Here is a 23,651-nt window from a genome sequence, read left to right as displayed (position 1 = left end):
GATGGATGGATGGATGGATGGATGGATGGATGGATTATGCTCTGTATTTTTCTGCAGAAATAACTTAGTGATGAGGTTTGTACTTTCCAAACACTCAGGGGTTAAGAAGCAGCCAGACCTGCAAAGCCTGATCAAGCATTTTTTTATTAAGAACACTGAACATGAAATGAAGAAGTGAAGCCTTCCCATTTGACTGAAATAAAATCCAGTCCTCAGGAGTAGCTGGTAACAGTGTCAGGCTACCTGCCTGCCTACCCTGCCAAGGGTCAAACTAAGCAGGAGTTGTACCACACCCAGCCTGCTAAGGATAAAATGGTTTAAGGGCAGCCTTCCTCTGCTCACTGCTGATTCTAACCTCCCCCTCCCCTGTCCCCAGCTTACATCAGACCAAACCGTGTAGCAGGGTGCAAGCAAGCATGGGCAGCTTCCTTTGGGCCTATTTACATTCACAAAGCCTCAGAAGTCTTCTCACATGAAAAAGGATGTCACAAAAGTGAGATTCAGCAGCACAGTTAAGACTAGGAAGCTACTGCCACATTTTATCCACCTACTAAGCACTTTCCTTCCTCTTTTTCTAACATGGGTCAATAAAGAGCCCATTTTAAAGATCTCTAATGTTTTCCTACGTATACTATTAGGCTTTCTCCCATGCCACTACAGCTTTCCTGCAACAGTGCTTAACACAGAGCACAGTCTTATGTTTCACTCAAATATTCATGTGAAACGTCTGAAAACAGAAAAGCTGAGATACATGGTTCATAACACCATCTTGCTTTCAGGTATTTGGCTCTAGAGAGCACTTAGTTCTTCACAGTTTGTGTAATGCCTTCAGGTGTTTTGCCTGTTTGAAGCAGAGGTGCTTGTGGAAGAGAATAACTGCCCAGGTTTTCACCTTTGGCAATTTGGCTACGAAACAGCAGAATACCATATTTGGTCCTTAAAAAAATAAAACAACCAAAAGAACCCCTAAGCAAACCTGGAGGGCTGAGTAGGAGAAAATCAGCCTGTAACATAAACTCTACCCTTTAGGAATGAGAAGTCATATTAAAAGACTAGTATTCAGTTATTGTAGGGTGTGTGTTTGGTTTCTTGTAACTGAGAAATACTTGTTTTACAACACCTAAAAAAAAAAAAAACCTAAACAAAAAAAAAATGCCTGAGGCAAGCAGTACAATCCTGTCAGCCTAAATTTTGTCCTGTAAGCTCTCCTGAGGATAACAAAGACAGACACGAAAAGTAAAGAATACAAACTGGTAAGAAAACACACAAAACAAAACCCCAGCCCATTTCACGAAGAACCTTGGTGCTTCTGGAGACTGCTTTGGATCTGTAAATTATGCTCTAACAAAATGGGAAGACAAACCTCGTGCTGCAATGTTCCCTAATGTAAAACAATCCCCTCCCCTTTGAGTTTCCCATCACTTTGTCATAAGTACTCAGGAAAAATCCTCTGACTGGTTCTGAGAGGAGCACCTGGAGTAAATAGCTGCCACAACACTTTAGCTTTACTGTCTCCTGTAGACATGCAGAGCGAAGACAAGACAGCTCCTATTGCCACAGGCCTTCAAGTTTGGTATGCATGCTGGAATGGCTATTAAACCCAGTTCATGAGCAGCCTAGGTATTTTTAAAAGTGGAAAAGCAGGAGCCCCTTTTGCTCAAATTCTTGTTTGTCACCTCTGTCAATTGCAATTTGTTAGTTCCCCTTCACAGAAGCCCCAAGCACAGGTGCTCCCAATGTGCATGTGGGGCCAGCTCTTCCTATGCCTCAAGTTCTGGCAATGATATTCAAAGCTAAGATCTACCAGACCTGCTGTGGCAGAAAGGGTTGAGGGCAGTTCCCTTTCAGAAGTCTTAAGACAGAAAGAGATCCCCTTAACATCTTAATGTGGTGTATACAGGGGAGGCATATTCAAAATCAGGAACAAGGAAAGTTGTTTAAAGGCCCCAGGTGGCAGTTTTCCTCAACCTTGTAGCACCATTAAGAGACCAAGAGATGGGCTTGTGCATGACAGTTTCAATCAGTTAAATTCCTTCTCATTCTTCTTGAATGCAAGACCACAGGGGACTGTCCCATTCTTTCCCGCCCCAGCAGGACACTCCAAAACTGGCAGCTGCCCTGAGGTCAGAGCAAAAGTGAGACTTCTGGCTTCAGAGTTCTTAGGTCTCCTTGAGGACATTGATCTTGGCACAGATCTTGAGAGCTGGTCCCAGCTTGATGTTCATGGCACTCATGAGATGTTCCTCCTTCAGAAGCAACAGGGCCTGACCATCAATTTCCTGTGACCGAAATTCCTCAGCAATTTCTTGACACCCTGTGAAGCAAACAAAAAAAAAGTATTGAGAAACACATGTGCACTGGGCACTCCCCTCATTCCTCCTGCATCTCTGGCAGGTACAGAAAAGCAAGCTAGGAATCTAACCAACCCCTTTCCCTACTCTAGTCCACAGTCTCCTTGAGCACACAGGCTACTTGAGAAATAAATCTTGATAATCCATCTCTATGATCTACTCCAATTCAGAAACATGTTCAAAAGCAGTAGGCACCACTGAGACCATTTTCTTTCCAGAAAGAGAGCCCAATCTCCCCATGCTACTGGATCACAGGAATGCAGATGATCCTGACTTCACCTTGCAATGATGCAATGAACTCGCACACTTCCTCCACACTCCAACGACTAGGATTGCTGGACAGGAAGACTGGGTTGATGCCATGTAGATCTGGGGTAGGGGGGGCCATATTAGAGTTTGCCAGGTCTCTCTCTCCATGACTGGCCCTTACTGACAGGGGTCCTGGAGATGTAGGGGACAAAGCTTCATCATAGCTGGAGTTATCAGAGCCTCGACTCGAGTCTTCCTGGCCCTACAAGCCCACAGGAAAGAAAGAAAATAAAATAAAAAAGGGGTTTTGTAAGAAATTCACAATTACAAGCTGCAAAACAAGACATTTAGGAGCAGCAGAAGTTGTCCCAACAGTCTGGAATAACTGTCTCAGGCTGTTGGTCCAGGGGCAGCTGACACAAGAGCTCCCTCGCATCAGAACTGAGGCTCATTCAATTCATCTATAGCCCAATTCAAATCATTAATGTGAAAGATTGCTAATCAAATGGGAAAAGTGGATAGGTTTCTGCCAAGTCTGTCAGCTGGTCTCACTCACTGAGACCTTCAAGATGCACACGGGAGCGAAAACAGAGTGCACAGTACAAGTACAAATGTGAATACACTTCCTGCAGTCCATGAGGGATTAGAACAGCTCCCTGTGCCTTGTGTAACAAATGTGTCAGCATGCCCACAGCACATCCTGCACGACTGCATCCACTGTGACAAAGAGGTACAGCCAGAAGGAACAAACCCTACGCAGACCTGCCTTGACAGGTGTGTGTCCTTACCCTGTGGCGCTTGCCCTGGATCTTTGTTCGAGCAATTTCGGAGCTGCTGCGCCGTGGTCCCCGTTGGCGCACACGGGCGTAGTTGGCTTCCTGGAATTCCTTCATCTTCTTTCTCTGCAGCCGGAACTGATGACTGCAGCTGACATTGTACCTCGAGTAAGCAGAAACAGAGCAGCAGTTAGAAAGCAGCAACTATCTAAACCTACTACTGCTCCTTGCTCTAGATGGGGATAAGACTCCTCTTTACCATCAAGTTCTGTTCCTCCTCCTTCTAAGACTTCCCCTTGGAAGGAACCAGTCCAGACTTCTGACACAAGCAATATTTGGACACCAGATTCTTGATCTAACATCTGAAGGGTCAATTAAGTCATTCCCCTAAGGGAAAAAAGACCCATAACAAGCACTCTGCTATCAACAGGAGGCAGCAATGACTAGTCTAACTTCTCCCCAGTTTTTTCCCCAATGCTCCCTTGTGTCTTTGTCTAGTACCAATGCATGAGACCACTACCAGTATGCATTTATTTAGTCAGTCAAATGTACATTTCTCTGAAGAGAGGTTCTTTATAGCCCCAGAATTTCCCCCTTCCCAGTTCATTTTCTGAGCAAGCCAGAAATCCTATTTATACTCAGCATCACATCCACCTTTCCAGACCTAGAAGCATTTACAAATCATTTAGAGTGGTAAAGGATCTCTGTGGCCAGTACATGCCACAGAGAGAGGATCAGATGTACTGAAAGGTGGTACACTACTTGGAGAAGGGGCACTGGATGACTGATGCTCATCCAGTTCCAGCAAACGTGTAGTCAGGGATAAGGAATATTACATCTTGCTGTTATTACCTTTTAGCACAGGTCATGGAACAAAACCTCTTGGAGCCACGGAACTGGCTTGCTGGGGCATACTTCCCACAATATTCACACTTCAACAAGTCTGCCTTCTTGTCAAGCTCTAGTGAGATATGGAGACACACACCAGTTGGTGATCTGAACTGAAGCACATCACACACCCATTGATTCCCCATTCCACTGCTCTTCTTCTGAGCAGTCAGAGCTGCTCAATTCCAAGCACTATGCCAAGTTTCCAAGCACTATTTTCTACTGAATCTAGTAAGTAGTTAGCTTGGGGAAGCAACTGGGAAAAAAGAAGCACAAGCTCAGCTAATTAGGACCCCAGCATATCAAACAGAGCAGTTCTTTTCTCCTGGTCAACTACTTCATGGAACAAACAAAAAATAGTGTATTCCTCACATCCTACAAGGCTGTGGAGGAAATCTCCATCACTCTGCTCTGTCCACATCCTTCACAGCCTACAGTCATTAAAGACAGGTACAGTTTAGAATCTCCTGCTTACTGCTGACACAGGATGTGTTAGATCATATTTACAACAAAAAAAGCATTGTCAGTCTTCTGGCACTCAAAAAAAGCAAGATCCTAGTTCCATAGATCAAGTCTTTAAAGAGCTGGCAGGAAGAGCTACAAGTCCATAATGCATTAAGCTGGTAATACAGAGCAGAGACTTTCAGTAACTCTAGCTAGTCCTCATGGTCTTGAAACTCACCCATGGAAGCACTATCCTCTCCCAGAGAATTGCTGGATAGGTTTTCATGCTGACCAGAAGGAGCCTCTCCCTGCAGTGGTTTCTCAGATTCTTTCAGCAGCTGAGAACAACCCACCTGAATAAGGAGAGAATGAGTTGGACCCACCAGTAAAGGATTCCTTGTGTCCACCACCCTCTGCCAAGGTATGTGCAGCTCAGAATTTAACTAAGAAGAATTTCTCTGCCTAATAGGGAAGGAGAGATACTGAAAAAAGTCATTACTGCTTCCTGACTCACAGGCTTGGCTGTTCATTTAAAGATCCCCAAGCACTATCTACCTTGAATAATGTCCAATTCCATGTAACTCCATTTCCCCTTTACTTCAACTTCACTTGTTCAAAATACATCTTTCCCTCACAGAGAGGAGAGCCTCCTTACAATTCCTGCATTAATTATTGTTTTAGTGACAACTGAGTAAGCAGTTGCTGCAACAGTTGTTTTACTCCTTCAAACCTCTTCTCTTTAATGACACCTCTTGATGCCTTGCTTCATTCATGACACCTCCCTCCCTTCCCTTCCTCTTTACTGTCTGTGTCTCAGGCTAAAAAAGCTGAATTGGAATATGGGGAAAGATATTCCTATGCAAAATGGAAGCCCACCACCCTCCCAAGAAAGTGCTACACCTCCTTCCCCCACAACAAAAAAATCCCTACTGGAAAGGGCTCTGCTCCCTCCTGGATGACAAAGCCTTCAATGATGTGTGTGAGGATCTGGGGCTTGACGATGGCTTGAGGAGGTTTGGAGTCTCCCATCTGACGAGACACCAATGCCAGGTTTGGGGTGGAAGCAGAGGTGGGGGTGGCCGAGACTCCTTCACTTGATGTGGCATTTGGGGTTGCAATGGCAGCAGTATCAGAATTATCTGGAAAGTTAACAGCACAGGAGTGAGCTAACTTTGCTCTACCTACTTCAGGTCATTAGCACGCACAGGCAAAGCTCTCCTTTGTACCTCACCTCCAAGGCCACTCTTCTCCTCCATGTTTTTGGGGCTGTCTGTTACGGGAGAGGACCTGGCAGGCAGGAGTGCGGTGACACTGGCTGGCTCCTCCTTCTCCTCCTCTGACTCTGCCTTGCGCTTTACTGCCAAGGTCTGAGATTTGCCCTGTAAGAATAAAGAGGAACACGTAAGCAGATAGAAAAGCTCCAAAGCAAAGAACAAGCCAGATCAAAACAAAACAAAACAAAACAAAAAAAGAAAAAAAAAAAAAAAAAAAAAGCATCCTGCTCCATCACACTTGATTTCCAGCCTCTAGCTCCTTCAGTACATACCTCTACTTGGGAGCATTTGCTAGCAAGGAACAAAGCTTGAGGCTCACTACCATGCCAGACTAGGACCTCATGTCCCAAGTCATGCTGATACACTGGTATAAGACCAAGACACTGTGTGAACCTCAAAGGATTATTGCATGAAGAAATGGAATGACATTCACTTAGCAGTTTCCAAACAGGTTTTTTGGATAAATCAGATCGGTTTCAATGAAGAGTCGAAAGAGTAGGGGACACACATTCACCAGGAGCAGAACTGACTCCCTGCTCTAAAATCAAGACAAATCCTGCAACACCTTCCTGAAGAAGCAGACAAGAGTTTAGAAAGAGTCTCAGCAAATGGCTAAGGAGGTGCTCAAGGCAAGGTTGGATGGAGCAACCTAGTCTACTGAAAGGTGTTGGAATTATATGATCTTTAAGATTCTTTTTAACTCAAATTATTTATGATTCCATGATCCGAGCTGGCTAAGTGCTGTTGTCTCAGGGATTTAGGTGGGCCCTAGCTGGACAATTCACAACAGCATGGACCTAGAGGCCTAGGTCAGTGGCTGGTACTACACACCAAGGGATCTGTAACCCAGAAATATCCATCCACACTGGAACAGTTAATGAAAACCTGCAGCCTCTGGGAAAGTCCCACACTGGAGAATGACTTTATGAAGGACTGTATCCTTTGTGAAGGACTGTATTCCATGGGAAGGATACCCCCATGCTAAAGCAAGGGAAAAGCATGAGGGAGAGACAAAACCTTATGAGCTGACCACAGATCCCATTTCTTGTCCTCCTGAACCATTCAGGGAGAGAAGGTAGAAGAGTCAGGAGTGAAGCTGATCCTGTGAAGAAGGGGGAGGTGTTTTTTGCATTTGTTCTTATTTCCAATTATCCTACACTAAATTGGCAGTAAAATAAATAGTTTCCACAAACTGATTTTGTTTTACCCATGATGGTCATTGGAAAGTGACCTCCACATCCTTATCTCAATCCACAAGCTTTTCACTGTATTTTTCTCCCCCTGTCATGTTGTGAAGGGAGAGTGATGGAGCAGCAACTTGGTGGTCATCCAGCAGGCAACCAAGGTCAACCAAACCCCATTGTTAAATGGGATACTCAATATGTGATGTGGACACCCACCCCATCTGGGGCAGGCTCTGAGTCTCACCTATTAACTTCATGCAAGCCTTTGAATGATAATGTGGAAGAGAAACGCTTGTAGTCAGTAACCCTAGGGGTTGGATTGGAATTAGTGTTTTTGAGGGTAAAAAAGTCTCCACATCCCTTTCCCCAAACCCCTTACCCATCCCATCCCACTGACCTGGGCCTGGACTGCGCTTGGTGTCCTAGGAATGAACAAAGAGAATCCATATGCTATTCTCCTTCTCAATGGTATCACTTACTGGCAACTGGACAGACTGCATGTAGAATGCTGCTGGCATCTGAGCCACAACTGGAGAGGAAGCTGGGCTCTTCACCATGTGGGCTGTGCCTTGAACTTGTGCCAAATTCACCCCTGTGGTGAGAGGGGGAGCTTCCTGTGAGGATGCCGGAGCTGAAGATGATGATGGGGAAGCAGCATGAGTTTGGGAAACAGGCTGGACTACAGCTGGCATTCCCCGGGATGTCGGCACTGCTGCAGCAATCTGAGCCAAGCCCAGTGCCTGGGCTTGGCCTGCGCTCTGCTGCCGAGTGCCCACTACCTGCACTGGGATGTGTGGTGGAGGCTGCTGTGCTGCTGACATTTTGGCAGGCCCAAGCTGAGGGGGTTTGATGGGGGTGACCAGAGATTTTGACTGGATAGGAACAGGTGACTTGGTGGCTGCCTGGCACGGACTGTCCTGCTGGAGCTGTAAATGCTGTGGCTGGGACTGCAACATAGGTTGCACCACAAGGGTCTGTGCCTGCTGCTGGTTTTGAGAGGGAGCCTGCTGCTGCGGAGGCTGGGCTTGCTGCTGTTGCTGCTGTTGAGCCAGTTGGAGATGGGTGGCTGTGTGGAGGAGCTGGGACTGGCGGTGCTGGAACTGCTGCTGGTGATGAATGGCTATCTGCTGCTGGATCACCACCTGCTTCTGCAGATGGATCTGCTGCTGCTGTTGGATCAGCGAGTGTGGCTGGATCTGCGTATATGTTGCTATACAAAAACAGAGTAAGAAGAAACAGAGCACAAAAGTTAGCAACAACACAGCTGGGAACAACAAAAACAAAAAGTACGGCAGCCACTGCACTGGTTTGAGGCATTAGATTCCAAAATGACTGACAGCTTACTTGCAGAGGACATGAGGGATTAAATCAACTTCCTGTGCTAATAGAAAGGGATAACCCCTCGAAACAAGTCTCTGGGAGGACAGAAGTTGGGAGATGTGTTGGAAAACCTTTTATCACCAGGCTTCCAAATGTCATTCTTGTGAAGGTCCAATGATTTTGAAGAGAAAAAAACAGATGAGTTTTTACCTGAGCTGATGAGCGTCTGGCTGGGTGCTGGTGTAGCGGTCCTGGTGAGGTTCATGCCCACTGTTTGCTGTCCACCACTGTCTGTGTCACCCTTCTTTGCAGCTGCATTCTCCGTCTCTGTCTGGCTCCCCTGGCTGACAGTCACGGCCTGGGCAGCCGCCACTGGTAACGGCTGAACCACCCCGGTGCCTTTCCTCTGGCAACTGCCAGCGGCACCTGCTGAGGAGCCCTGGCTCAGTCCCATTGAGGGCTGGCTCCCACCACTGGCCACCACGCCCCCGGAGACACCATTGCTGCCTGCTGCTCCCTGGCTCAGGTTGAGGGACTGGCCTGCCCCGCTGGAGGAGGCCTGGGCCACTGCCATGGTCTGGCCCGTGCTGGTGGCCTGCGGTAGGCCCGAAGCCTGGGAGCTTCCTGGCAGGGCTGTCTTCTGAGCAGAGCCTTGGAGCTGGGTGTTAGTGGCAGAGGTCTGCTGGCTCCTCACAGCCAAGTTCTGCACCTAGAGACACACACACCAAACAGAATCCATGCGCTTTATACACGGCACTTGCCAGGAGTGTGACAGAGCACACATAAGCAACACACTCTGCTGGGATGCAGGCTGAGATGATGCCTCGGGTCTCATGTGAGGAGCTGCTAACACTGCTGGGCAGAGCTCAGCACAGCCCTCCCCAGGAAGCACATTGTCCTGAACTCTCTCCTGCCCAATCTCTGATGGAAATTAAAGATCTCGTGGCACTTTGTGAACAGGATCTGGGGACACAGTCTTTCTCCAAGGCGTGGGACAGACTTCAGACCTGCCTGCCATACCCTGGCATTGGTAGGAACCAGCTCAGCAAGGCTCTAGAAGCACTGAGTTACCCCTTTAAAGACCAGTCATTAATTTTCAATTTTTGTGCCACCTGCCTGCCCCAGGCCCACAGATCTACTTTGGCCCACACCCTTTCCAACTTCATTCTGCATTTTTGTGCCATCCTCTGTATTTACTTCCGCTCCAAATGCCACATTATCGCCAAAATTTGATCACAGATGACTTTTCTTCAAAAAAATTGCTTCAGACAATTATTTGGCATCTTTACAACAATGAACCAACTGGATGAAGGAATACTACCTCTGGCAAAGACTCTTAATTGCAGTGTGACTGAAAACTGTACATAGAACTCAAGAGTTCTTTTCACACAAGAACAACCAAGAAACTGTGAAGATGGGATTGATCTAGCCTGTGCTCACCTCAGAAATTTTAACAAGAAATTAATTTCACCTCTGGAGGCAGAAAACAAACATAAAAACATGGTGGCAAAATCTCCTGCCTGCACAAGGACAAGGGTTGGGGATAAAATAGCTCTGATCTGTTATACAGGGACAGCTTGAGACAAAGACCAGAGTGTGGTGTGGCAGAAGCAGGGGAAAGGGTCACTGACCTGGTCTGTGTCTGCGTGGACCCCAGGAGACTGAGTGGGTGGTACCTCCTGCTGGACAGCAGCCACAGCCCCATTGGGCATCAGGATGAGCTGGGAGGCGAGAGGCACATTGCGGCCCAAGGTCCGGTTCACCTGCAACAGGTTCCCCAGCTGCGGCTGTTGAGGATCAGGTGATGGGGAATGAAAGGAATGGAGGTACAAGAGAGAAAGGAAGACAAAAAAAACCACAAGCAAACAGATCATAAAGGAACATTAGGCTACAATGTCACACACTGCAAAACCACCAACCCTCCCTGCACTATAACACTGAACATAATCCTCCAAAGCAGGAAACTGCGAACAGTTTCCTTATGGAAACAAGCACTCTTCTATCTAACATAGGCCTGGGCTAACTCCCACAGACTGCCCAAGGCTGTGTATCTAGAACTGGATGAACAACAGTGATAAAAAACATACATCCAAGATTAGTGCTGCTTGAAAAGAAGGGATTACAATCTGTATCTGAAGTCAACTGGAAAACAGAAAATATTTTGCAATAAAACATTGCAAATAAAACCCAAACCTCAGACTTGACTCCATGGAGAAGCCTAATGCTTTCTACCTAGCAGCACTGCAAAGCAATTAAAAGGATGACATTTGTTCACATTGATTTATTTGTCTAGGCTTACTTGAATTCTGACTTACATCCCTGATCTCAGCAAGCAGTAGAAGAGTAATTTACCATGCATCTGCTCCAGCATTGAACCAGAAGAGTAGCTTTATTTCTGTGAGCTACATTCAAGTCTAGGACATGTATTTCACATTTACACTCTAGTAAGAAATGCTATGGAACCTTTAACATCTATGCAGAGCAGAGACACACAGAGTTGTTAACATTCTTGAAGGCTGAGCCCAAAATCAAACTTGTGGTTTCAGGGAGGAGACCTTCCCCATGCAATTTTAAAATATACTGCAACATCCTTAAAGCTAGGTTAGTCTGCAGGTGTTGGTAATCCCAAGCAGTGAAACTCTGCAGTGGCTGCTAAGTGGGGCTCATGGTCAGGACACGCTTTGATGCACATCTCTTACCCGAAGGTACATCTGTGCCTGTGACTGGTTGAGAGGCGGTGAGGTGGTGTTCCCGAGGAGCACAGACTGCGTCAGCGTTGTGGCACTTGGGGAGCTCACACTCTGGGACCGACTGATCAGCTGAGCAGCTGAGGTGGTGGCAAGGTTGATCTTAGGAGAGAAAAAAGCTTCAAATCACATATGAAGAGATGGAGGCCAAGAAATAAGTACAAATACGCTTAGTGGGGTACAGTCAGAACAGACATTTTACATTTTTTTCCTGTATCCCACAGGGGACCAAGAAGAAGAAAGTTCTTGTCTTAGAGGGCTTGTCCTACAGGCTACACAATCTATATTAGCCAGAGCCCTGGATACTGACCTCATTTGTATGCTGAGCTTGAGAATCACTGTTAGCATGCAACTGCAATAAGAGATCCAAAAAAATACATCATTTTCTCCAGCCTCCCAAGTAAAGGTAAAAAACCCACAAAACCTTCTCTACCAATTCATCTACTCTCTGAGCAAATCCAAGCTCCTCAACACTCACTACAAAACCAAACATCCTCTCATTCAACAAACTCCTGTCTGCCTAAGACAAAAGCTGCTCACAACTCCTTCTTACAGCTCCTGATCCTTTTCTAATCCATGACAATGTATCCCCAAAGCCTCAGCAAACAGAGATCCATGTCTACCTTTCCACCTAAGAGGCCTCTCCCACCCAAAAACCTTATCTGGTTTCCTCAAGTACCACCAATAATGAGAGCACCCCAAATCCTCAAAGCTGTCTGCATCTTGTTGATTCCCAGGATTCTTAGAAGCTGTGTGCATCCTAAAACACAAGGAGGAGACAGAACAAAGTGGGGAGGGGGAGGGAGGCTTTGATATGTATGTGAGGTAGCAGTTTTACTTACAGAAGCCTGGGTGGTGGTGGTCTGTTGTGAGGTGCTAGTGTTGGGGGAGCTGGCCTGTCTACTGGCTGCAATTGTAGCCTGCAGAAGAGATTGGCAGAAGAATGAGTGCCTGAACAAATTTTTCAATCCAGCCCAATTTTTTGGCTCTGTCAGAACACCTAGCCCCTTACCCTCGGAGTAAATGACCTCCAGTCCTTCCACCCATGGGTACATGCACTACTCTTGCCCAGCTTATCATACTACACACTGCAACCCAACCCTCAGCCCGATGCTGGAATCCACTGTTAACACCCAGGCATTCCCCGCAATATTAGCAATTTGTTGGGTTAATTAGGCAGTTTAGCAGCAATGCAATGATAGCACTCCAAGTAACAAAATTCAGATTAGAGAGCATATGGTTTGTGGAAGAACATAAATATTGATAGAATTATTTCTCCCTCTCTGATGCCAGGGGAATTCCCCTGCATGAGTTTAGTTAGTTTTGTAACTAAGATTTGTGCAAAACTGATGAAAAGATTCTGTTTCTTCTATACTACAAGACCGCAGTCAGGGATTTTGAGAACAATGACATGCTGGACTAACTGCCAAGGAGTACAGCTACCGAGGCATTGTTACACAAACAGAATGTATTCATGTCACACATAATCCATTTTGAACTGATGAGTAAGTCTAGTAGGTGAGCAAAGTTGATAAAGAAAAAAAATCACTCAACAATTATACATCATAAAATACATTGATTTATACTGATCTGTATATGTCTCAATTAGAGACAGCTTCCTGGCTGGACAGGTTTACCCTCCTGCTGGTAAAGAAAACATGGCTATGAAGTTCCAAGACAGACATTTCAGAGGATGCTGCCTGAAATTTCATGCAAACACAAATGTTTATTCTCAGAGAAGCAACAACCTACTGTTCCTTTTAATGCAGTTTTTAAGTACTACTGCATTCAGTGCTGATTTAACCACACATCTTTTATTTAAAGAAGGTGTAGGGGGTACTAATAGGCCTCTCAAGTGCAAGTTCCTTGATGGTGATGCCCAATTTTATCTTCTGCTCTGTACCCAAAAACCCAAATTAATCTTTGCTTCAGGCTTCCAGTTGACTGGCTGTTTGTATTAACTCTAAGCATTGTCTCATCAGGGATCAGGATGACTTGGTGCACAAGGCACTGTATAAAAACAGAACCTCTGGATCTTCCCCAGAGAATGATCCAACTTCTTTCCTTCTGCCTCTTGGCAACTCACCTGCTGGACAGCAGCCAGGCTGTGAAGTTGGGCACTATTGAACTGCTGCTGGAGCATAAACTGATGGAAGTACTGGGCTGCATTGGGCTGTCTCTGGAGTGCCTGCAGGGCCTAGATAAAGAAGAAAACTCAATTGTCAAAAATTGCATGCCGATGAAATGTGATTGAAGAGAGCAATGATGAAATAAGTAAGCCATGAGAACATCCCTAGAGCACATGAAAAAGCAGGCACCAGATTAGCACATCCAAATCCATAGTACAATTACAAATTTGATGACACACTGAATCACAGGTGTATTCCAGGACAGTGGGAATCACACTTGCAAGACTTTAATAAACTTCAGGAAGCTGGGGATGTGCATGCTCACACAGGCAGACAAGTGTTCCTGTGTAGTTTGTGCATGGAAGGCATAGAGGAACTAGGATGGCAAACTGATTTGCTCTAGAACAGCAGGCTAAAACCAATCTATTGGATCACAGTACAGATCATATCTAGGAAGCTGGACACTGAAGGGGTAACCTATAAAACACGAAGCCTCAGACTACAAGAACTAAACATCAGGCCTAGCATAAGAATTTCTAAATCTGAAAGGATGACAGTCCTCTAAGCATGGTCCCACCTTGACACACAACAATGCAGAGGAACACAAAAGGGCTCACCACCACCTTCCAGTGATGGCCTGCCATCCCAAAGCACACCCATGTCTCACCTGTACTGCCTGTCGCTCATAGAGAGACATCTGCGAGATCTGAGGTCGGGTGCTTCCTCCAGAACTGGAGCTCCCGCTGGTGGAGTTGGAGTTCTGCTCACTTTCAGTCTCCATGGCGACAGGATCCCACGAGCTCAGGCTGAGATGGACTCCAGATCTACATTGAAAGAACTGGAAACTAAGTCAGGCTGCAAAATGAACCAAACTGTACTTCACTACATTACACAGCTTTTGTACTAGAATATCTCAATATCAGTCTCCCTGCACAGCTTTGCTACACCACAAGGACCGGGGAAGCTGAGATTCTAAAATCACCCAGAAATCTTACTCACAGTTTAAATCTTTTATTACCACCATCAGAAATGTAATGTGCATATTCTTTTATTGCCATGCTATAGTTGCAAGCTACAGTAATCCTGAACTCTTAAAAACATAGTGAAGTGAAGAAGCAGCTGCAGCTCATTAAAACAATTCTGGTTACAGACCTGACCAACTCTCCTTTCAATAGAAACTAATAAACTGAGGCAAATTGCACTGTGCTTCCATCCTCCAATGCAGTTTGGCAATTTCTGATCCTCTCTGCCTCCAGTCCCTCAGCTCCAATGCCCTACTGATACCAACTCAGTCCCTCTTTCTCCCAGCTTAGCCCCCAGCCCTCGACTCTTTCTTCTTCTGATCACACAAACTTTCCAGCTACTTGTTGCTCCCAACAGATCTTAACTTGAATACTATATTAGAAGCTGGTATCTGTGGTGGCAAGTTACTTTCAGGAGGAACAAAGTCAGAAAGAGAATGGATGAAGTGTTCACTGGCAACGCTTGTGAGAAAAAGCTGCTGAAGAGATCATGCAGAACCAGGGAGATCTTCCAGCAGCAGAAAGATGAGTTGCAGTGAATTGCAGGACTGAAAAAGGACTGAAGAAGGCTTTCATCAGCTAAGAGGAAGAGAAGTGAGACTGAAGAGAGTGCTTAGCAGAAGAGTAGCACATTGAGATGATCAGGGAGTTTCCTGCAGCAAGAAACATGAGCTACACAGGGAGTAGCAGCAGGAGGGGCTAGAGTCAGAAAAGGGAGAAAAAGTGATAATACAACAGAATTCCACTAGAAAAAAAGAAAATCAACCTGACTTTTTAGAAGGTTAAAAATTCATGCAAGATTTAAAAAAAAAATATTTCTGGTAAGTCTTATCACCGAGACAGCCTATTTGTTTCCAAAGTACCAGCTGGTTCCTCTGTAGTGTATCTGAGACCTCTAAATGAGACCCATGTAAATGAGCTTCCAGGAGCCAGAGCACCAGCACAGCCCCTTTATCTACCCCTTTTTAAATCCAGAGATTCTGAACTTTACAAGCTTCACCAAACATTTTCCTGGTGTATAAGCAAACAGACCTGTGCAGCAGAAAAGGAGGTGCAACAATACTCTCAGCCAGACAACTTTTTAAACTCTGAAATGGTGCTAAGGGCAGCAGATGACTTTAAAGTAGGACAACAGCATTAACTGCAGAGGAAGGGTGGCTAAATCTGGGAACTGCTGCTTCAAACCTGCTCCTAAAAACCTGGAAAATTCTTTAACCAGCAAGCAGAGTGCTGCTGCTCCAGTCTGGTCTTCCAAATACCTCTTCACCTCTGCCCAGGCATCTCCCTGCTGATGCAAAACTGGCTTCCTGCACTGCTTCAGCAGTGGCCACCTTCTCCTCAACTGAGACACACCTCCTCCTAACTGGCCACGCTGTCTTCAGGCACAACCCTATTTCAGCTAGAAACCGCTTGTCAATAAACTTACCTAGAATATAAAAGCCCTTGGAGAAGCAACTGCCTTAAAGATCTTCCCCAGAGAGGAAAAATTAAATGAAGCCTGAAAGTAAACACTGAGATGGGAGAGAATACAGACTTTTTGAAAGAATGAAACTGTGGTGGATAAATAAAGTACTTTGAGAGGGGTTAAAATGCACATGAAGCTACACACATTGCACCAAGTTCTCCAGCAGCTCAGATGCTATTAGGAGACAATTTATGTTCCCTTGCCCACCTCAACTTCCCAATGCAGACCCTCCTCCTTCAACCCACTTCTGGTGCTCATTAGATCAACTTGGTGGCTGCAGAAAAGGTACCCTAAACCCCTATTTTCTGCCAGAGCACTGAGATGAATTACCTTACTTGTGATGCCACAAGTGCCCACGAGAGAGGAAAGGATGTAACTGATGTTCACCTTAGCTACAGCAAATACCCTTGCCCTCAACATCTTCACCAGGAGAAGCCAGGCTTCTGCCTTGGTGTTCTGCTCCACCAATCAATCTGTGTTTCCTCAGTAAGCAGCACCACCGATTCCTAAGATTTCCAGCATTTTTGAGAGCTCCATATTGATCTAGATCTTATTAAAACGAGGTCCTAGCATAAACAGAATCTTACTGAAACACCTCTGGCATGAGGCATAGAAAAATGTTGGTCTCTCTGCAGGCAGAAGGCTTTTTGGAGACGTGGACAGAGAAGCATACACTCGCTTTGGAGAAGGGCTGTAAGAATTTTAAGTCAATTACAGAAAGGAGAGTTATCCAGCAAAACTCTTTCCAAACACAAAAGTGAAAAGGCACAGCATTTCCCAAGCAAGTTCATCTAAGGATGCATCTCCATGTTAGTGTAATCCGATCCAAACACAGGCCATTTCCACACAAAATAGGAGAATTACACACTCTCCCCTCCTCCAACTGCATCCCCAAGCACTTTCCTCTCACAAAAATCTAGTGATCACTGGGCTATCACATCACTTGACTCAGCTAGCTGCTCCGTGAGATGGATAACCTGCTAAAAATTATTAAACCATGGATTTTCCATACAAATGAACAAAAAAAAAGAAAACCAACACACACTTAACAACGTGGCCATTACTGGAAATTAACCTTTGAACAATAGCTAGAACTGCACCCCTAAAAGGCAGACACAGAAGGATACAAAAGCTTTTTAGCACCATGGCAGGAATGACCACACAGCAAAAAGGACGGGAAGGAGAAGGGAGAAAACTGGCTCAGGCAGCAGTACAAGCATGAGAGCATGGGCCACTCCAGAGCCTAACCCACACTTGCTGATCTCAGCACACACCGAGAACACCACAGGTGGCCCATCTAAAAGTTCCTGACCTTTCTCAAGCACAAGGGCAGACAAAAGTCAAGCCAAACAATTCTCTAATCACTAAGCACTAGTTAGAAGGTTGAAAAGTTTTACTTGCTCACCCTATCCATTCCCGTGGGACATGACTGCTGCCTGCACGACATTTTCTAACTTTCCTTAGTGGTTTTGTCACTTCATCATTGAGAAACTAAGTTAGGAAACACGTAAGATTTACGCCACACGTTTGGAGGAGCAAAATTAGCACCCAGTACTACAGCATATTCGCTGCTGCTACTATGTTTCTACAACAGTTTCCAAGCCACACAAGCAGAGGCGTGCAACTACCGGGACAAGATGACTCCTCTGGGATGCTCTGGAAGCAGCAGTGCGTACGACGCTCTAGCACTGCAGGACTTTCGCACCACCTGGTCCCCACCCCTCGGTGCCTAGCCCGCCTTTCCCCGCCAAGCGCCTCGCCCGGCCGGCGGCGGGAGAGAGGGAGGGAAGGAAGGATGGAAGGAGAGGAGGATGGAAGGGGACAGCGCGGCGGCAGCCACCCAGGCCGCCGGCAACTCCGGCGGCAAAGTTCATCCGACACGGCGTGCGGGCGCCCGTGCCGTGCCCGCAGCCCCGCCGCGGCGGGAGGCGGGATGCGCCGCAGGATGCCCGAAGCCGGGCGGCGGCTGCCCGGGGGAGGGAGCGGGGCTGCGCGGGGGAGCTGCTCGGGGCCGGGCCGGGCAGACAATGGCTGCTCCGCCGCCGCTGTCAACTTCCATCCCGCGCCGACCCCGGGGAACTCTCCCCGCCGCGGTCGTCCGCGCCCCGGGCCCGCCTCACCTGCAGCCGCCGCGGTCCTGCCCCGCTCCGCTCCGCCGCCCCCCGCCCGCCCGCGGGACCCGCGCTGCCGCCGCCGCACCGGAGCCCCCGCACCGCCGCCGCTGCCGCGCCCGACACGCCCCCCGCGCGCGGGCAGCCGGGCCCGGCCGAGCGGGCGGGGCGGGGCGGCAGCTCCGGTGTCGGGGCGGGCGGGGCCGGGGGCGGGACCTGGCGGCGGCTCCGGCGGGGCCGCGGTCTGGCGGGGCGGCCCCGAAGGGGCGGGACCCGTGCCCGCTCCGCCCGCCCCTCTCCCCGTATGCCTCTTTTTTAATCCCTTTTTTCTTTTTTCTTATTTTGATGGTTTTGTTGGTTTTTCCTTTTTTTTTTTTTCTTTTTTTTTTTTAATCTCGGCCTTTGGGGCTCCCCCGGCGCTCCGTCACTTCCTCCCTCGAGGCGCTTCCGGGCACGTGGTGCCTTCCCTGGGCGCCGCTTGCCCGTTGCCCGGGTGACGGGAGCGGAGCCCGGCGGGACGCGGTCCGGCGGCGGCGGGAACGGCGGGAGCAGCGCCCGGCTCTGCCCCGAGCCCGCGGCTGCTTGCTGTGCCTGCAGGGCTGGCACCGAGGCATCACGGTGCTGATGAGAGTCACAGCCCGGGTGCTCGGCGGGCGCACAGCACTCTTCGCCAGCCTGAGCGGGTGTCCCCTCTGCTGTCCCTTCTGCTGGGTCTCGCTTTACCGTCCGTCCTTCTGGAGACTGATCAACCTTGTTAAATGTTAGTCGTTTCACAGCATGAATTCGGTTGGAAAAGACCTCTGAGATCATCGAGTCCAACCTATGACCGAACACCACCATGGCAATAGACCATAGAACTGAGTGCCACATCCAGTCTTTCCTTAAACACATTCCAGGGACAGTGACTCCACCACCTCTCTGGGCAGTCCGTTCCAATGTCTAATCATGCTTTCTATGAAGAAATTCCTCCTGTTCTCCAGCCTACACCTCCCCTGGCACAGGAGCTAAAGACTATGTCCTCTCGTCCTGTTGCTAGTTGCCTGGGAGAAGAATGTAGGTTGTAAACTGTTTGTGTTGGTACTTGCAACAAGCTTTGATGAACAAACAGGACACAGCAGGAGGTTTTCTGCCTTCTACATGTGTACACATGTAGAGGTGCACAGTGGAAACCTGCATGAACAGGATAAAAAAAACCACAGTGCCAGAGCTCACTGGCAGCTTTTAGAAGAGGAGCTGCGCTGTGCAGGCACTTGCACCTTGCTTCTCTTGATTACTCTCAAAGAGCATCAGTTTGTTGCCTGTCAGTTGCCTGGTCTAGGGTATGAGTGGTTGATTATGGCAAACGCATGAATTTTTAACTGTAATGTTGTCATCTTTAGATGGTAAGTGGAGAGGAAGTATGTATGCATGCAGTGACAGGACAAGGGGCCATGGCTCCAAAATGAAGAGCATGTTTAGATTAATTATTAGGAATAAATTCTTTTCTCTGAGGGTGGTGAGGCACTGGCACAGGTTGCCCAGAGAAGCTGTGTATGCCCCATCCCTGGAAGTGTTCGAGTCCAGGTTGGATGGGACTTTGATCAACGCAGTCTAGTGGATGGTGTCTCTGCCCATGTCCTCTTGGTTTGGAACTAGATGATCTTTAATGTCCCTTGCAACCCAAAGCATTCTATTATTTTATGACCAACATATTTGTTTCTAGGAAAATAAATGCCCATCAGGTCAGACCAGTGGCTCATCTTGGTGAGGGCTGGTGAGATTCCTTTCAGAACGCCATCACGTGCACCAAGGACAAGTGGGATGTAGCAAAAGACAAACAGGAATAAGTCATGCTCTATCTACAAGGTGCAGAAGCTCAAGCACCACTGAGGCTATAAGCACCATAAATACTCTTGCAAATGGCATCTTTTAGCTTTATGTTGCAAGAAAGTTGCACCTGGCTCTGTAATGACAGTGCTGGGCTATCAGTTCACAGGAAAAAAAAAAAATCCCATTATGAATTATTGTCAATTCCCATTGACTTAGAATCACAAAATGATATTTGCTGCTGCCTAAAAATCAGCAAAACACACCGGTACAGGAGGGCATTTGGGCTGTTACCAAACATACTTGCTCTAAATGCTGAGGGTTCTTTTTCAATTCAGATGGAAAACTGTCTGGCTGATTTTCAAGGAGATATTTAAGGTTATTCAAAACAAAAGGTCAGACAAGGAACAAAGAAACAATGACAAGGCAGGAAACCCAGCAAACAGTAATCCCTGTGAATCAACCACGCCTAAAAGCCCCAACAACTGGATGAACGACTAAGCCATTTGTCTCACTTGCAAAACCCACTGAAGTGGATTCAAAGGAGGAAACACTCTGGAATGTATGCAAACGAAGGGCAGTTACTGCAATACGAGTAGAGGGAAATACTGCAATAAAGAGGCTTTAGGACTTACGAGGGGGAGTAGTTAGCAGCTGTGGGGGGATGTTGGGACCGATAAAGAGAATTTTAAGGTTTTCAAAGCTGCACTGGTATGCTTGGGGTAAAAATTACAGGCAGGGAAATGGTACGATCACGGTGGATCAAATGGAGAAAAGGTAGGTATAAACAAAGTCAGTCATATGCAATCAGTATGTTTGTCTGCACAAGGTTCGTATCTGTTCACCGGAGCCTGCATTACATTTTTAATAAATTATTTGAATTCTTTCCCGTGTTATTGTGCTCTTTGTTTTGCGCATGTGGTCTGTCTAGTCAGCAAGAAGGATGAAAGGTTTATAGGGCCAAAAACCTGAGACCTATGAAAATGCATTTATCTTGAGTGCTGATCCTTAAGAACAGGTTCAGGCCAGTGACACTGTACTGATGGGGGTGTCTCTGAAGTATTGTCTCCTGTCAGCGTTAACCTATGCGTACATGTCTTTTTGTGGACTTGCACAAGACTCTGCTACTGCTGGGGTGTGAAACAAGTAAGCTCCCACTCACCTCCACTGACCCAGGAAAAAAGGAAGCCACCGGACCTTTCAGTTCACCAGGTTCAGCTGCCCTTAATACTTTCAGGGAAAGCAGTGCACCTGGCCAATATCTATTCTGCTCCCCAAATGGTGAGATCCCAACCTTTTTAGTGTCTCCCGATGAAGCACTTGCTCAGTCCCATAATTCTTATCTCTAAGGATCATGTTGCAAATTGTAAGACTGGCTTAGAGGGTCTGGCTGGAAACCTGTCAAATGCTTTGCCTGCACATAAGGCAGAATTCATTGCGGAGATAGCTCACGTTTTAGGTGCAGCTCTTCCCAGCTCCGGGAAAAAAGAAGCAGCCCATTTTCATTCGAATGATTTTTTTTTTTTTTTTTTTTTTTTTTTTTTTTTTTTTTTTACCCATTCCAGCCCGTTTTAGAAAAGGAGGTTTAGTCCCTGGAGAAACGGCATCTTGCAGAGCAAGCCACGGAGCGATGGTGACACTCAGTGGCCCTGCAGGAAAAGTGCACCTTCCGAGCTCACGGGGTTTTTTTTCCAATTTATCAGAAAGACAGTGGTAGTAAATGAACCTTATTCACAGGTGAATAAACAGCGCGTAGCATAAGCATGGGCCTGCATACTGTGCCGTACACATTCTTATAGTATAGGCATGCAAACAGACATGGAATCTATGTAACTGCATTTGTGTTCTTTCCCTTTTCCACGCCCATTTACTCACTTCAGCCTGGAAGTGAGACCATCACCTTCAGGTACCTCTGAAGGAGAAGGAGCACCCTGTCTCTTGTGGTGGACTGTTCATTGTACAGACTACCTTTTTCATGTACAGATTTTTAATATGCCATTTATTTTTATCATAGTGCCCTAACAAGCTCAGAATCCATTTGGGGCCATCTTGTGTGCTTACAGTCATCCCCCTTTCAAGGGGCCTACTTCGCACTCTTTTTAAAAGCTTCTTTTTGCAGAAAAATCCCTTGCTGTCTGACATGCTGGTGACCAGCATGTTAGCTACTGCCTACACTATGCTCTTCTGGACCTTGTTTTTTTACAGATTAAAGCAGCAAAACTTTGCAGGAAATTCCCCAGTTGCCTCCAGACTATTTGGGCAACCAAGACCCACACAGCTGCTTGTAGTGAGGTGGTGGAAGGAAGTCTCCTGGCCACCAGCCCTACCTTTGCTTACACATTACAAAGGTTCTTTTCTTGCTCTGGAAGGTATTTCCTATGGATGTCACCAAGGACAGATAGCACTTTTCAACAGCCACAGAACTGAGCAAGCATCAAATTGCCCATCCAGCACAGACTAGCCACTTATTGCATTCCCTAATATTTAATTCAAGAGACAAAAACCTCACTGATTTCTACTATACATTCCTATCTTATGGGAGCTTGCCACACAGCAGCTTTTTTTCAGCTCTCTGTTTTGCCAGCTTCCTCAGCCCTTCATCTGCAGCTGAATAACATCTATCTGATTTGAAACCACAGTCTGGAAATATCTGTTTGTATTCATATTTCACACACTTGTTTTTCTCACTTATCTGCCCCACACAGGTACAAGGTACCAAGATATCCTATCATCAGAAGCAGAGGAATATTGGTGGGCTGCTTCTATTGGGATCTAATTTCATGGCAATCTGACAATGCTAGGGCAAAAATCCTTGGAGGCTTGTCCCTTCATATTTTTGCTTCCTTGAACTCAACCCTGTCCGCCTTTTGCATCAGCTGTCCACAGAATGTATCACTTGGTTCCTCAGGTTTTCTGCCTCCCCTAAATGCTTGTTAAGCACTGCTGTGAGACTTTTATTTTCCTTTTGTCCCCGTGTGGAAGGGACTGGTTTGCCCATTTTCTGGACCAATTGTTCTGAATCGTCAGAGAAAGAAATACAGGTCCTGTCCTTTTGCAAGATGTATTGATCAGGCAAAGGGCTACTACACAGGGATAACCCAAGCAATCCTTGTCACATGACCTGCTTCATTTCATGTTCCTTTTCCCCCTTTTTTTTTTCTCTTAAAGTACTTCCTGTTTAGAAGCTTATCTTGTTCACTTCTTTTCCATTGGCCCTGGGCTTTTTGACTTCATACTTTACTTCAAATTTTTTTGTATGACTGTCCTGGTAATTTCTCTTTTGGCAATCAGCTCTGTAAAACTAGTACCCGTTTTTTCTTATCTAATGTCCCCCTTTTTCTGAGTGCTGTCTCCCTAATGGCACTGCATATCCCCCTGGGCCATCTGCATACACTCTGTTGTCTTGTTGCATGTGCTGCATCCTGAAATTCCTCAGATTGTTGTCTTTTTTAGGTAGTGCCACAGGTAAGGATTAGTCATTTGAGTTAATGTCTTGACAGGATGGGACAACGTGTTGTTAGAGTCTAAACATGCAGTGAATGTGTAGTGAGTGTTATTTTGATTTCATGCCCTCCCCTTCATAAGACTTTGTTGTACAGTTCTTTTCTGTCTGAATGAACTGGTAAAGTATTTCTTCCTTAGCATTCCCTTGTCTGTTCCTACTCTTCAGTTGTGACAGAAAATGACTCACAGGGTCAGGTAGTAAACCAGATCAGGGTTAAAAATTACGGGGGTTTTGGGTAATTTTTTTTTTTTTTTTTTTTTTTTTTTTTTTTTTTTTTTTTTTTTTGTGGAGTTTGGTTGCAGATCAACTATTGAGTTAACTGAATTGAAAAGGGAGCTCAGAGATGGGACTTGGGGAGGAGAGATATTTAAATCACTATG

The 23,651-nt window shown here is 46.5% G+C and overlaps 1 protein-coding gene across 2 annotated transcripts; it reads right to left on the bottom strand.

Moving 5' to 3' along the window:
• Nucleotides 1–126: 126 nt before the first annotated feature.
• Nucleotides 127–18,052, bottom strand: PHC1 (polyhomeotic homolog 1). 2 transcript variants are annotated; one of them, XM_053970995.1, is made up of 16 exons: nucleotides 17,970–18,052; nucleotides 14,030–14,186; nucleotides 13,320–13,430; nucleotides 12,076–12,153; nucleotides 11,544–11,585; nucleotides 11,186–11,335; nucleotides 10,118–10,273; nucleotides 8,697–9,195; nucleotides 7,646–8,376; nucleotides 5,940–6,087; nucleotides 5,639–5,847; nucleotides 4,947–5,061; nucleotides 4,229–4,337; nucleotides 3,389–3,539; nucleotides 2,631–2,862; nucleotides 127–2,314 (listed from the first exon to the last, which is right to left on the bottom strand). In XM_053970995.1, exons 2-16 carry the CDS (start codon nucleotides 14,141–14,143, stop codon nucleotides 2,160–2,162), a joined length of 3,000 nt encoding a protein of 999 aa, XP_053826970.1. In that variant the 5' UTR covers nucleotides 14,144–14,186; nucleotides 17,970–18,052; the 3' UTR covers nucleotides 127–2,159. The 2 variants fall into 2 exon arrangements, with proteins under 2 accessions (XP_053826970.1, XP_053826971.1); XM_053970996.1 differs by lacking the exon at nucleotides 11,544–11,585.
• Nucleotides 18,053–23,651: the final 5,599 nt, after the last annotated feature.

Source organism: Vidua macroura, chromosome 2 (assembly GCF_024509145.1).
Source record: "Vidua macroura isolate BioBank_ID:100142 chromosome 2, ASM2450914v1, whole genome shotgun sequence".
In the NCBI taxonomy this organism is placed as follows: domain Eukaryota; kingdom Metazoa; phylum Chordata; class Aves; order Passeriformes; family Viduidae; genus Vidua; species Vidua macroura.
This window is presented reverse-complemented; position numbering and strand designations above follow the sequence as displayed.